The sequence below is a fragment of the Papio anubis genome, chromosome 10 (assembly GCF_008728515.1).
Source record: "Papio anubis isolate 15944 chromosome 10, Panubis1.0, whole genome shotgun sequence".
NCBI lineage: Eukaryota > Metazoa > Chordata > Mammalia > Primates > Cercopithecidae > Papio > Papio anubis.
In genome coordinates, this window is record NC_044985.1 from 116,987,200 (window position 1) to 117,002,857 (window position 15,658).

Here is a 15,658-nt window from a genome sequence, read left to right on the forward strand (position 1 = left end):
AGATCACCTGGCCCAAAGGCACTGTCAGAGCAGGTTCATGGGGACCCCTGTGCAGGCTGGTGAAGGATGGTTTGGCTTGACGTGGGTTTAAGTAGAGGCAGATGGGGGCCTGAGATGGGAGAGCGGCCAGTCCTAGATGCCAGGATGACAGGCCACAGGGGGCCACTGCCAGCTCTGCCGGGCACTGGTGCATCAGACTGGCATGTGCAGGATTGTAGTGGGCATTGTGGTAAAGGATGAGGATGCGGCAGGGGCACCGGTGAGGAGGCCGTTGTGCACGTTTAGCTGAGCAACAGCCAGGGCCGAATCAGGGAAAACACAGTGAAAATGAAAGAAAGGGGAAAAGCAGGATATATTGGGAGACCTGATTGCCATTGATAAAAACTGGAAAATCACAAGGCGGAGCTGGCTTGAAGGGGAAAAACATAGAACTTGTTTTCAGACTTATTGATTTGTGTGACATTAGTGGAAGAACTCAGAGAAAATATCCAGAAGGCAGCCGAAGATAGTGACGCATTGCTTAACAACGGGGATCTGTTCCGAGAAGCGTGTCATCAGGTGACTTTGTCATTGTGGGAGCCTCATGGAGTGTATATACACAAAGCCCACTTCAGTTAGATGGTGTGGCCTATTGATCCTAGGTGACAAAGCTGTATAGCATGTTACTTTACTGAATACTGTGGGCAGTTGTAGCACAATGATAAGCTTTTGTGTATCTAAACATTAAACAGGTACAGTAAAAATATGATATAAAAAGAAAAAAATGGGCTGGGTGCTGTGGCTCATGCCTATAATCCCAGCACTTTGGGAGGCCGAGGTGGGTGGATCACTCGAGGTTAGGAGTTCAAGGCCAGCCTGGCCAACACGGTGAAACCTTGTCTCTACTAAAAATACAGAAATTAGCCATGCATGGTGGTACACGCCTGTAACCCCAGCTACTCAGGAGGCTGAGGCAAGAGAATCGCTTGAACCCAGGAGATGGAAGTTGCAGTGAGCCAAGATCGCGCCTTGCACTCCAACCTGGGTGTCAGAGCAAGACTCTGTCTCAAAAAAAAAAGATGGTACATTGTATAGGGCACTTACCATGAATGAAGCTTGCAGGACTGGAAGTTGCTCTGGGTGAGTCAGCGAGTGAGTGGTGAATGAGTGCGAAGGCCTAGGACATGACTGTGCACTACTGTCGACTTTACAAACACTGTACACTTAGGCTACCCTACATTTATTTTTTAAATTTTCTTTTTTCAATAATAAGCTAACCTTAGCTTACTGTAACTTTTTTATTTACAAGCTTTTTATTTATAAACAATTTAATTTTGACGCTTTTGTAACAAAATGCAGCTTAAAATGCGAACACATTGTACAGCTGTACAGAAGTATTTTCTTTCTTTATATTCTTAATCTACATTTACATTGAATTTTTTGTTGAAAATTACGATGTAGGTCAGGCACTGTGGCTTATGCCTGTAATCCCAGCATTTTGAGAGGCTGAGGCAGGCAAGTCACCTGAGGTCAAGAATTCGAGACCAGCCTGGCCAACATGGCAAAACTCTGTCTCTACTAAAAATACAAAAATTAGCCAGGCATGGTGGCATGCACGTGTAATCCCAGCTACTTGGCAGGCTGAGACAGGAGAATTGCTTGAACCCAGGAAGCAGAGGTTGCAGCGAACCAAGATCGTGCCACTGCACTCCAGCCTGGAGCAAGACTCCGTCTCAAAAAAAAAAAAAAAAAAAAGTAAATGCACACATTAGCCTAGGCTGACACAGGCTCAGGATGGTCAATGACATTATCTCCCACCTCCACATCTCATCCCACTGGAAGGTCCTCAGGGGCAATAACATGGAGCTGTCATCTCCTATGATGACAATGCCTTCTTCTGGTTACCTCCTGAAGGACCTGCCTGAGGCTATTTTATAGGTAACATTTTCTTTTCTTTTTTCTTTCTTTTTTTTTTTTTTTTGAGATGGGGTCCTGCTCTGTTGCCAGGCTGGAGTGCAGTGGCACAATCTCGGCTCACTACAACCTCCGCCTCCCAGGTTCAAGCGATTCTACTGCCTCAGTCTCCCAAGTAGCTGGGATTACAGGCGCCCACCACGGTGCCCGGCTAATTTTTTGTATTTTAGTAGAGATGTGGTTTCACCATGTTGTCCAGGATGGTCTCGATCTCCTGACCTCGTGATCCGCCCACCTCAGCCTCCCAAAGTGCAGGGATTACAGGCGTGAGCCACCACACCCGGCCTCTACATTTTCTTATAAGTAGGAATACACTCTAATTATAAATAATATAGTAAACACGGAAATGAGTGACAGTTACTTATCATTATTATCAAATATTATGTACCGAACAGAATTGTACTGTTGTGCTTTTACACAACTGGCAGTGCCGTGGGTTGGTTTGCACCAGCATCCCCACAAGCTCATGAGTAATGTGTTGCGCTGTGACATGATGACAGCTACAGCATCACTAGGTGATGGGGATTTTCCAGCTCCATTATACTTTTGTAGGACCTCTGTCCTATATGCAGTCCATTATTGTGGTACATGACTATTTGTGGAGCCCCACGGGTAATTCTCAGGGGCAGCCAATGCAGAGAACTGCAATGTTAAGAAGTAACTGTTTAGGCTGGGCATGGTGGCTCACGCCTGTAATCCCAACACTTTGGGAACTGAGGCAGGTAAATCATTTGAGGTCAGGAGTTCAAGACCAGCCTGGCCAATATGGTGAAACCCCATCTCTACTGAAAATACAAAAATTAGCTGGGCGTGGTGGCACAATCCTGTGATCCCAGCTACTCAGAAGGCGGAGTCAGGAGAATTGTTTGAATCCGGCAGACAGAGGTTGCAGTGAGCTGAAATAGCCCCACTGCACTCCAGCCTGGGCAACAGAGTGAGACCCTGTCAGGGAAAAAAAAAAAAAAAAGTAACTGTTTGGCAGAATTGATAAAAACTAAAAATGCACCTATTCTATATTTCAGTAATTCCACTTTGGTGTGTGCTCAAGAGAAATTAGTATATTTGTTCACTAAAACTAGGTGTAAGAATGTTTGGCCAGGCGTAGTAGCTCGTGCTTATAATCCCAGAGCTTTGGGAGGCCAAGGCAGGTGAATCACCTGAGGTCAGGAGTTCAAGACCATTCTGGCCAACATGGCGAAAACCATCTCTACTAAAATACAAAAATTAGCTGGGAGTGCTGGTGTGTGCCTGTAATCCCAGCTACTCAGGAGGCTGAGGCACGAGAACCACTGGAACCCGGGAGGCGGAGATTGTAGTGAGCCAAGACCATGCCACTGCACTCCAACCTCAGCAACAGAGCGAGACTCCATGTCAAAAAATAAAAAATAAAAATAAAAAAATAAAAAGAGTGTTTATGGCAGCTTTGTTTATAATCTTCAACCCTATGTCCATTAACAATAGAGTAGATAAATGTGATACTTATAGACAATGGAACTTTTATAAGCAACAAAGTGGCTGAAGGAGTCCAACATGAAAGAGTATTTACCGAGCGAGTCCATTTATGTACGTTCATATAAATTAATCAATGGAGATGTTAGTCGCACTAATGCTCACCTTTAGGAGGCTGTGGTATTAACAAGGAGGGCATATGAGGGAACCTTTAGGATGATGAGGGTTTTCTATATCTTGCTCTGGGTAGTTGGTAAGTGGGTATAAGCAAACATAAAAATTCATGGGACTGTATGTACACTTATGGTTAGTACACTTTATGTAAGTTGTACCTAAAGTTTTTTCAAAAAGCAAATGGTTCAGAAGTAGAGATAATGAAAATAAAACCTTCTTTTTTTTTTTTTTTTTTTTTTTTTTGAGACAGAGTTTTGCTCTTATTGCCCAGGTTGGAGTGCAGTAGCACAATCTCCGCTCACTGCAACCTCTGCCTTCCAGGTTCAAATGATTATCCTGCCCCAGCCTCCTGAGTAGCTGGGATTACAGGCATGTGCCACCACGCCCAGCTAATTTTGTATTTTTAGTAGAGACAGGGTTTTACCATGTTGGTCAGGCTGGTCTCGAACTCCCGACCTCAGGTGATCCACCTGCCTTGGCCTCCCAAAGTGCTGGGATTACAGGTGTGAGCCACCATGCCTGGGCTGAAAATAGAACTTTCAAATAAAATTTGAAAGAAAATTGGTAAAAGGAAGAAAAGAGAAAAGTAATTGAAGGAGGTGACAGAGGTAGGCGCTTTCAAGATGAGTTCCTTTATGTTTGTAGACAGAGAAGAAAGAGCTAGAATGTGAGGGGATAAGGATATTGATAAAAGAGGGTTGTTATTGCCAGTTTACCTTGTCTATCCCACCCAATGGACATCTTACTCATCATTGCAGCCTGAGGCCCTGGAGAGAGCTTGTCACATAGTATTAATAGATACTGTTTGAGTGACTGGACAAGTAGGTAGATGGGTGTGTGAATGGGCCAATGGATGTGTGGATGGGTGCAATGGATGGATGGATGAATGGATGGATGGATGGATGGATGGATGGATGGATGGATGGATGGATGGATGTGTGGGTGGGTGGATGGATGGATGTGTGGGTGGGTGGATGGATGGATGGATAGGTGGATGGATGGATAGGTGGAATGGATGGATGGATGGATGGATGGATGGATGGATGTGGTGGTGGTTGGGTGGGTGGATGGATGGATAGTGGATGGATGGATGGATGGATGGATAGATGGATGGAATGGAATGGTGGTGGTGGAATGGATGGATGGATGGATGGATGGATGGATGGATGGATAAATGGATGGAAAGGTAGATGGGTGGATGGATGGATGGATAGATCAGTGGGTGGATGGATGGTGGATGGATGGAATGAATGAATGGAATGGTGGATGGATAAAATGGACAGGAAAGGAATGGATGGTGGATGGGTGGATGGATGAATGGATGGTGGTGGATGGATGGATGGAGGGGAAGTGGGAGTGGAAGCTGGAGTGTGTTATTAAAGTAAGTGGCTGCAGAAAGTGAGTAGAGACTGAGTTGAAAATACAGGCTGGGCGCGGTGGCTCAAGCCTGTAATCCCAGCACTTTGGGAGGCCGAGACAGGTGGATCACGAGGTCAGGAGATCGAGACCATCCTGGCTAACACGGCGAAACCCCGTCTCTACTAAAAAATACAAAAAACTAGCCAGGCGAGGTGGCAGGCGCCTGTAGCCCCAGCTACTCGGGAGGCTGAGGCAGGAGAATGGCGTAAACCCGGGAGGCAGAGCTTGCAGTGAGCTGAGATCACGCCACTGCACTTCAGTCTGGGCAACAGAGCGAGACTCCGTCTCAAAAAAAAAAAAAAAAAGAAAGAAAGAAAAAAAGAAAATACAGGTCGGGGTTCCTCTGAATCAGAAAGAAAGAGAAGGTGAAGATACAAGGGGTACTGAAGTAGTCAGGAGGATGGGTGAGGGAACACAGGAGGTGAATTATCTTATTCTAAAGAAGAAGGCCAGGATATCTGAAAGTGTGGAGCGTGGCAGTGGAATCTGGACTTGAGCCATGTGAAAATAGTTTAGAGCCACCTACGGGGAAATTCTATAAAAAGCCAACAGCCGATTAATTTGAGGATTACAGAGGCCACCAGTTAGTCTTTTCTTCTACTGATTGAAACATAATAAGAGGCATTTTACAAAGCCTGTGACTTTGATTTGCAGATGAAGTACAACTTGCCTTCCTGGTGCGACCGAGTCCTCTGGAAGTCTTATCCCCTGGTGCACGTGGTGTGTCAGTCTTATGGTGAGTCCAAACATTGGGGAAAGCAGACCAGGATCAGAGAGGGCAGTTTAGGGCAGTTGCTGGGAGGTGCAACTGCCCTAAAATCTAAGGGCTTCAATCTGTTGATGTGTCAAAGGGAGGAATTCACTGTAACCCTAATCAGGCAACCTGGAAATGTTGATGCTTCCCCGCCTGTCTTGGGCTGTCACCTAATCAATATCCCCTGCTTTGGGAGACGTTTGAGTTATGGAGCACTTTTTTTCTTTTTTAGATAGAGTCTCGTTCTGTCACCCAGGCTGGAGTACAATGGCGTGATCTCATCTGACCACAACCTCCGCCTCCTGGGTTCAAGCGATTCTCGTGCCTCAGCCTCCCCAAGCAGCTGGGATTACAGGCTCCCACCACCATGCCTGGCTAATTTTTGTATTTTTAGTAGATACGGATTTTGCCATGTTGGCCAGGCTGGTTGCGAACTCCTGACCTCAGGTGATCAGCCCGCCTCAACCTCCCAAAGTGCTGAGATTACAGGCATGAGCCACTGCGGCCGACCTGGAGCACTTTTTTAAAAATTCAATTTTATTTATTTTGAAAAGAACGTATTAAGTTTGAACCATATGAAAGTGTTTTTGTAGGTCAGAAATAGTCAGTTATTGGAAATTCATATGGCACAAGTATATACATATATATATTTGGGGAAGTTTAACAATAAATTGAGTTAAATTGATTTTTAAAAGGCATAATATGTAATATTAAAATAAATAATTATGGAATAAATTATAAAAACAATTAAGAAATAACTGTTAGCCAGGCACTGTGCCACGCACCTATAGTCTCAGCTACTCAAGAGGCTGAGGTGGGAGGATCGCTTGAGCCCAGTAGTTCAAAACCAGCTTGGGCAACATAGACCCTACCTCTGAAAAAAATGAAAGAAAAAAATGACTGTTAACTCTTGACCCTCAAAGGTGCACTGAAGGAGTTCTTAATTGCCTGAATGCTTATTCTGAAAAGCTACTGATTAGTTCCCATTACTTACAAAGCGAGACCTTAGAAATCCACAGAACAGAGTTGCTTTGAACACTTCACTGACTGAGAATTGTGGTATTATTTTGATTTATTTATTGAGCTGGAGTCTCTCTCAGTCGCCCAGGCCAGAGTGCAGTGGCTAAATCTCGGCTCCCTGCAACCTTTGCCTCCTGGGTTCAAGTGATTCTCCTGCCTCAGACTCCCAAGTAGCCGGGATATCAGGCACGCAGCATCATGCCTGGCTAATTTTTGTATTTTTAGTAGAGATGGGGTTACACTATGTTGGTCAGGCTGGTCTCAAACTCCTGACTTCAAGTGATCCACCCGCCTCAGCCTCCCCAGGTGCTGGGATTACAGGACTGAGCCACTGCACCAGGCCCAGTGGTATTATTTTTAAAACACTGCAAATTCTCAATGTCCCTAAAGGAGGGCTACCCTGGTCCTTGGAGCGAGGAGAGGGGTGGGGGAATCCTGCTGCTGCCCAGTGGTCACCTTCGTGGCTCCCACCTTCTCTGGGGACTGGCAAATTTGGTCTCACAAATTTAACTCTGGTCCTATACGTTGAACTGACTTCCATTCCTGTGCATGTCTCCTCCTGCTGCCCAGAAGAGCCCAGAGCAGCTACCCTGAAATAGTTTAACACACGTTCCCTGCATTCCTTGCTGAAGGAATGAGCTCTGTCTCCCAGAAGTGACGTCACTAGACGAACTTCACACAACACCTTTAGATGTGTGGGAAGGCAACCTGCCCTCACAGTGATGGCCGGGGCATTGTTCCAGCTTCCAAAGCTCAAAGTGACCGAGTCCTACCCTCTGCCTGCAGCCTCCTCACTTGTGCATTCCCTCCCCCGCACCCCTCAGACTCTCCAGGCCTGTCACTCCTTCCCAGCCACACGCAGGGTCACCCCTGTCAATACTGTCCTTCCCACATCCTGCAGCTCCGCACGTCCTGCCAATTCTTATCTCAACCATCTGCCTGCTTCAGCCAGCCTCTGCCGAGTCAGGGGAGACTTGTAGAATTACCACTTACTGTTTTGCACCTAAACTTGGCATTCAAAACTGCTCGACAGTGGAGGCTTTAGAGAAAGAGGGAGATCAGTCCAGAAGTGGCAATGAGGAGCGGGAAGGACACCCTTTGTCCCCACCTCTGGGCCCGGAATATGAGGGCTGGGGAGCAAAACAAGCCTCACCAGAGAGGCAGCAGTGTCTTCCGGGGGAGGGCCAGGTTTGGGGGGTGATGGGAAGATTAAAGATACAAGGAATTTTGCTAATGATATTTCATGGAGTGCCAGAGGGCTCAGTGGAAATGTTTAATGAGTTGGGGTTGAGGGAAGGCAAGAAGTTGGAAAAGAAAAGTGAGTGGATGTTCAGAGCTCAGTAAACGGGGGTGACCTGGGAGCCTTAGTCTTCTCATGGCAATTAATGTAGCCAGGGGTTACATTACATTACAATGTAATTACAATGTAATCAGCTGTCTACTGCTTATCAAACTTCTGACAAAGGAGGAGGAAGAGGCAGAACAGGTCACTTGCCTTCCAAGATGGCAGGACTTACTCCAAAGATACAGTAGTTAAAAACAGTGTAACATTAACCAGGGATGGAAAAATTAAAGATAAGAACAAGAGAGACCCATGCATATATAGACCACAAACTGTCCTAAAACTCACTGACTTGGCCGGGCGCGGTGGCTCAAGCCTGTAATCCCAGCACTTTGGGAGGCCGAGACGGGCGGATCACGAGGTCAGGAGATCAAGATCATCCTGGCTAACACGGTGAAACCCCGTCTCTACTAAAAAATACAAAAAAACTAGCCGGGTGTGGTGGCGCCTGTAGTCCCAGCTACTGGGGAGGCTGAGGCAGGAGAATGGCGAGTCCAGGTGCATGGAGCTGGCAGTGAGCTGAGATCCCAGCCACTGCACTCCAGCCCAGGCGACAGAGCCAGACCTCGGCCTCAAAAAAAAAAAAAAAAAACAAAAAACTCACTGACTTAAAGCAAACAATTATTTGCTTGCGAGTGTCTGGGCTAGGCTGAATTTGGACTGCTCACCTCTGCTCTAGTTGGTGTCATCTGGGCACACTCAGGGAGGAGCCCATCAGATCTGGGGTGGGCTGGCTGTCAGCAGGCATAGGGGTGATACTCATCATCCAGCAGGCCAGTGCAGGCTGCTTTGCTTCCTGGTCTCAGGGTTCCCAGCTGCAAGTCTCACCAATGGAAATTCTTCTTAAGGCTTTGTTGGCCTCAGGTTTACTAAGGTCCCATTGGCCAAAGAAAGTCACATGGCCAAGCCCAGACTCATGGTGGGAGGGGACCACAGAGAGTGTGGTTACTGGGAGGAGGACTGGGTTTTTGAGGGTCACCCATCTTACAGTCCACCTCCGAGCTTAAGTGCACACTGTAGTGCCATTGCTATTACATTCAGTACATATCTGAAATATTCTGAGAATACTTAAAAAAAAAAATCTTGCTTGTCAACCCATTAAATTCTCCCTGGAACACCCCTCCTCCACTACCACTGCAAACCTGTACCCCAGTGCTCAGCCTGACTCCCCACCTCCATCCCTCCATCCTCCTGCCTCACATAGCACTGGACCTCACTAATTTCTTCCCGCTCATGTCCAGTTTTTTGTTTTTGTTTTGTTTTGTTTTTTTGAGACACTCTTGTTCTGTCTTCCAGGCTGGAGAGCAGTGGCACCATCTTGGCTCACTGCAATGTCAGCCTCCCAGGTTCAAGTGATTCTCCGCCTCAGCCTCCCAAGTAGCTGGGATTACAGGTGCACGCCACCACGCCAGGCTAATTTTTGTATTTTTAGTAGAGACAGTGTTTTGCCATGTTGGCCAGGCTGGTCTTGAGCACCTGGCCTCAAGTGATCCGCCCACCTCAGCCTCCCAAAGTGCTGGGATTACAGGCGTGAGCCACCACGCTCTGCCTCATGTCCAGATTTTAGGCTGATGTCCTCGCATCTTCCTCCCTCCTCTCTCAGAGAAGGGGTAGCCTCCTCTTTCTTTCCTGCCTAGCCTTTGCCCCCAGACCCTTGACTCCATCTTTTCCTCCTCTACTACCAACCAGTGCCCCCACTCCCCTCCTTCTCTCCTGTCCCTTTCTCTGTTCTGTCTTGTAGTTTCCATGTGTTTCTCTGGTGATCCTTAGTAAGTGAGCTTTTTTCTTTTCATGTTTATTAGCCATTTATATTTTTTGGTGAATTTTCTGTCCATATCCTTTGGTTGGTTGAGCGGTGGAGTGTTTATCTTTTTCTTGCTGATTTGTAAACGCTTTCTAGAAAAGGGTACCAAGTCTGTTTTATCACCTTCTTGGTCTCCTTTGCTGGCAGTTTTTCCTTTGCCCGCCCATTCACGGTTGGCGTGCCTTGGAATTCTGTCCTCATCTCTTCTCATCTTTCATGTGAAAGCCCAAACACACTAATGTATTCCGCTTCCACTTAATCCCAAGACTCCACATCCAAAGACATATCTCCAGCCTTGAGTGCCTACTTCCTGCCAGGCATCTCCAACGGGCTATCTTGAAAGAACTGTCTTTCTAGAACTGTCCTCTTTCTCTTGCCCCCTCCCAAAGTGCTCTGTTGCCTCCCTTCTCACCCCAGTGCCAAGCTCCTTAACAGAGTTTTCTACACTTGGCATCATCCGCTCTCTCCTGGTTCTACAAGGCATCATGGGATGGAGAAGGTGTCCCGTCTCTCCCACTGATGAGCTGAGTGGCCTTCAGTCCCCTTCCCACCCCGTGTTTGGGGCTCCTCATCAATAAAATAAAGTGAGCCAGGCGCGGTGGCTCGTGTCTGTAATCCCAGCACTTGGGAGGCTGAGGCGGGTGGATCACCTGAGGTCAGGAGTTCAAGACCAGCCTGGCCAACATGTCGAAACCTCATCTCTACAAAAAACACGAAGATTGACTGGGCGTGATGGCACACACCTGTAATCCCAGCTACTCGGGTGGCTGAGGCATGAGAATTGCTTGAGCCTGGGAGGTGGAGGTTGCAGTGAGCCGAGATCACGCCACTGCACTCCAGCCTGGGCAACAGAGCGAGACTCTGTCTCAAAAAGAAATAAATAAATAATATGATTAGACCAGAAAAATCTCCATGGTTCACACTCCCTAATCAATTCAAAAAGTCATAGGTCTTTAGGAACAACGAGCACAGGCTTCTTTTATCCATGGAGGAGGCAGTGTCCACACTGTCTTCCACTGAACCCTTTAAGCATTTCAGTGGAAGGACAACAGGACAGCAGGTGTAAAACCTTCGCACTTCTGGAGGGCTCCATAACTAAAGTTTCTGCTTTAGGGTTGCCATCCTTGGCCTGACCAGAAGGGCTTCTCCTTCCCTGCTGAAAAATGCCTTCCCTCCCCTGCAGGCAGTACCAGCGACATCATGACCAGTGACCACAGCCCTGTCTTTGCCACGTTTGAGGCAGGAGTCACTTCCCAGTTTGTCTCCAAGAACGGTAAGCAAAGGACGGTGTCTGTTTCTCTGTTTTCCTCAGTGACAAGGAGTGTTGGGAGCTTGTCTTCGGGTAACAGTCAGCGGTCTGCATTAGAGGAAGGCTCATTTTCCCAGTCAAGTCCACAGTATCAGTCAGTTTCTTCATGTCCCAGCCACAGCACAGTTTCAGTCCGGAGAATTTACTCGCTCTGCTTGGCAAATATGTCAGCCTTTTGAGCCTCAGTTTTAGTCTGAAAACATGGGTAAATCAGTGTTTACCAAGGTGTGGCCTGAAGACACTGAAGACAATTCTTGGGGTGGGGTGGGAGGAGGGGGCAGGGGACATGAATAAGCATTTGTTAGTAATGCCTTTATTTTAACATGTTTTAAATTTATGTCTTCTGTTTAAGGCAAGCACCATTGTTTTTCCATTTAGTGTTGTGATATACCTTATTCAGCTACACTTAATTTTAAAAAGTGAGTCTATTTAGAGAAAATATTAAGTAAAGAGTAGTACAGGTGCGTGGTAGGCAGAGATGGTAAAAATCGTTAAGATGGCATGCAGATGACTGAGTTTTGGGAAACACCACAGTAAATACTATTTAGATTTGCAGGTAATTTTTCAAATAATCCAGCCCAGCCCTGGTTGCCAGGCTACCCTCGTCCCAGCTGGGCCAAGTGTTCTCTGTAATGTGTCCATCCAGCCCTTGGCCTAAGTGACCAGGGAGCCATGTTGTCTCTGCCCAGTCACTGCTTCCATGGTCAGCCCAGTGGTCACCGGGCTCCTTTAGGAAGACTGAACATAGGGGACCCAAATATAAGGAAAGACCATCTTGCTCTGTGTCCTTCATGCCCTGGGGGACACACATGAGGCCGGAGCACCGTCTTCCTGGGATGCTTTTCTCCATCCTATCGTATCTAACATCCACAGCCCCGGAAATGTGACCTCCCTTCTCCACCCAAGTCTTGACCCACCATCGTGTTTCCTTCCTAAGTCTGGCCACTGTGCTTTTCTAGAATCTTCCTAGTCCTTAGGCTGGACCTTTTCCCCGACTTCCACCCATCTCTCCTTTCTCTGAGCTCCTGCAGCCCTGAAGGGGTTGCCCTTGCCACCTCCTCCTCTATTCCGGGGTAGGGCATCCTCAGTGTTGGGCTGGGCTTCCCTCCACGGGGGCTCAGTACCCAGCAGATGCTCGAAAACACTGATCACAGGAATTGAGCATTGACAGGGCATCTACCTAAGCAGAGCCTGGACTGGGCACTGTGGGATTTGGAAAGAGAAAGGAAAGAAGGAAGGAAGGATGTGAGGGATGGAGGAAGGAAAGATTTGTTCATGGTCTCAGAACAAGTCTCTGTTCTGTGGCTCAAAATGTATATGAAAGGACAGAACACTTGTTTAAAAGCAGCTTAAGGATGCTTGCAAAAGCATCATCTAAATTAATACAGTTGCAGGCAAGTTAACTCTGTACAAATGAGCTTACGGGGCCCAGAGTAAGGAGCGGGGATCACTGGGCCTGAGGGAGAAAGAGCTGCTAGCCCTCATCATCTGAACTCAGCAACAGCATTGATTTGGGTATTGAGCAACCCAGCCATTCTACAAAGTCTTTTTGCCGGAACTAGCTGGGAGCCTGAAATAGTGGGGTTATTGCCTGAGGTCACACAGCTTTAATGACAGAGCTGAAATGAGGTGCGGACTCCTGGGACTCTGCGTCTTTGCCCCGCTCTCTGCCCTGGCCAGCTCACGATGTATCAGAGAGGTTGAGGATGCTCGGGTGGGTGCTGGATTTCGCTGTAGCTTTAGTTCTCCTCCCAGTAAACTCCCTCCTTCCTGGGACCCTGAGAAGGAGCTCAGTACGTGGCATGAGAACTAATTGGAAATGCTCCATCTCCAGGCACATTGTGGAACTGAGTCCCCGTTCTCCCCTGTTCCAGGTCCTGGGACTGTCGACAGCCAAGGACAGATTGAGTTTCTCAGGTGCTACGCCACATTGAAGACCAAGTCCCAGACCAAATTCTACCTGGAGTTCCACTCGAGCTGCTTGGAGAGTAAGTGGCTGCTGAGCTACCTTCTGGGCGGAGCTGGCCGGAGCCTTCTTATAAATGTCTTTCGTACTTGGCACTTTGCCCCATTTCTCCTCTCCCTGGAAAAGACTCACAAAGCGGATCAGAGAAGTGGGGCTGCAGGTGGATGGCTCAAGGGGACACTCAGTTACTGCCAAGGGTCCCCCTGTGGCCTGTGCAGCCCTAGGGGCAGGGATGGCCATGAATGTACTGACCTCTCAGTCCCTTGTAGGTGGCAGGCAGGGTCCAATCCCTGCCCCTGAGGGTGGACTGTGACCCGCTCGAGGTTCCCTGCAAGCTGCGGCTCTGACTCAGCCAGAGAGCATTGGGCCCAGGTCCAGACCTCAGAGAGCCAGTGTGAGGGCCTGAGCAGTCGCTGCCTGTTGTCGCCCTGGCCCCTCTTGCTCTTTGGAGATCGTGGCGTCTTTCTCAGGGGGTTTGCAGTGTCCGAAAGCAAGCAGGAGATGGACAGGCTCCCCTGAGCCAGCGGCATTTAGCACAAACTGTGTTTAGGAAACACCCTTTCCAGGTGACATTTCTAGGCATGTTGTCTAAAGCTGTTTCACGGCCAGGGAAGAGCTGCGTGTATCCAGCCCTCTTCGCTGAGATGGTCTGCATAGTGGTCGGGGGAGGAATAGGGGACATCAACTCCACAAAAGGGCATTTTGTGAGGGCCTGGCTGGGATGCTTCCAGAAATCAGGAAGAAGCGTGTGCTGCCAGTTCTGCCCCTCTGGTCCCTTCCTTCTTCTCCAACTCAGCTGGGCCCGGGCCTGGTGCTAGAGCGGCCTTTGCCACTGAGTCCCCAAGCCCCAGTTCACCCAGCAGGGTCAAAGCGATTTGAAAAATGATGAAGATTTTTGTGCGGGTGGTTTTAATAAACTATCAAGACACTTGCATACATTTCTATGGAAACAGCATATTAGGAAGCTTAAATTAGAATTTCAAAAGGCTGCTATCTTGAGTGGCGTGGGACGAGCTGTCAAGTTTCCTAATCTTTTTGCCTGTGATGTGATGATTTCTTTGTTGCCTGGTTTGTTGCAAAGAGGAACTGAAAAGGAGGGGGAATCTCTTTGATTTTCCTAAAAATAATTAGACCATGTTGGCAAATGACCAGTCCCTGAACAAAAACAGAATCCCCGGCAGGCCTGACTCCTAAATGATGCTGAGGCCCCGAGATTTAAAAAAAAAAAAAAAAAAAAAAAAAAAAAAAGGGCGAGAGCACATCTTCCTCGGTCTGGGTAGGGTGACCCAGGGAGTCTTTTCTGTCTGGTTCTTGCTCTGTTTTCTGAAAACCAGCCTTCTTGTCCTCCAACAGGTTTCGTCAAGAGTCAGGAAGGAGAAAATGAAGAAGGAAGTGAGGGGGAGCTGGTGGTGAAGTTTGGTGAGACCCTTCCAAAGGTAATTCTAGAGCAAGGCATTCCCCAAAGGAAGATTTGCATTTGCTAGGCCAGGAGCACCAGCCCGCGGCAGAGCTATGGCCAGGCCTGACCAGAGGGAGCAGAAATCTCATAGACCGAATGCAGAAAGAGGCCCCCTCTAGGAGCAAGCTCTCGCTCGCGGTGGTTCATGACACGCTTTGCAGCAGTCGGTATGTGGCCTCATTATTCCTAAATGGTTTCAGTTCTCCTAAAGGATCACAAAAGGGATCTAGAGGTCAGCTCATCTAACCACATGATTTTGCAAAGAAGGAAAATCAGGTGCAGGGCCAAGCGCTGTTTGTTCATGGCCTCATGGCTGCGGTAACACACCTAGGATGCAACCCCAAGACCCCAATCCCCGCTTTGATGCTTGTTTTCCTATTCAGTGCTGGTTCATAGAATTGAGTTCAGAGAGGCATAGAGAGGGGTCTGTTGGCTGCTAATCGTACACTTGTGAACACACGAAGTACTTGACATGTCTGTGACCCTGCAAGAGCAGAGGGTGGAATTGAAAACACTCAACCAAACTTTAGTGGGAACACAGTCTTCTTTGCTATAGAAAAAATGGTTTTCTGGCGGGGTGTGGCTCACACATGTAATCCCAGCACTTGGGAAGCCAAGGCGGGGGGATTGCTTGAGCCCAGAAGTTCAAGACCAGCCTGGGAAACACAGTGACACCCCATCTCTACAAAAAAAAAAAATTCGTTTTTTCTTTTTTTTTTTTTGAGACAGAGTCTTGCTCTGTCGCCCAGGCTGGAGTGCAGTGGCATGATCTTGGCTCACTGCAACCTCGACCTCCCAGGTTCAAGCGATTTTCCTGCCTCACCCTCCTGAGTAGCTTGGACTACAGGTGTGCACCACCACACCCAGCTAATGTTTGTATTTTTAGTAGAGATGGGGTTTCCCCATGTTGGCCACGCTGGTTTCAAACTTCTGACCTCAAGTGATCCACTGGTCTCGGCCTCCCAAAGTGCAGGGATTAGAGGTATGAGCCACTGCACCCAGCCTAAAA

At 47.9% G+C, this 15,658-nt stretch overlaps 1 protein-coding gene across 3 annotated transcripts in view; it reads left to right on the forward strand.

The window, feature by feature from the left end:
* Positions 1–15,658, forward strand: part of INPP5D (inositol polyphosphate-5-phosphatase D) — a 149,156-nt gene that overhangs the window by 112,547 nt on the left and 20,951 nt on the right. For all 3 annotated transcript variants that reach the window (XM_021924147.2, XM_021924148.2, XM_021924149.2), the window contains 4 exons: positions 5,650–5,731; positions 11,099–11,188; positions 13,099–13,212; positions 14,544–14,626. In XM_021924147.2, coding sequence (XP_021779839.1) covers positions 5,650–5,731; positions 11,099–11,188; positions 13,099–13,212; positions 14,544–14,626 — 369 coding nt within the window. The remainder of the gene's footprint in view (positions 1–5,649; positions 5,732–11,098; positions 11,189–13,098; positions 13,213–14,543; positions 14,627–15,658) is intronic.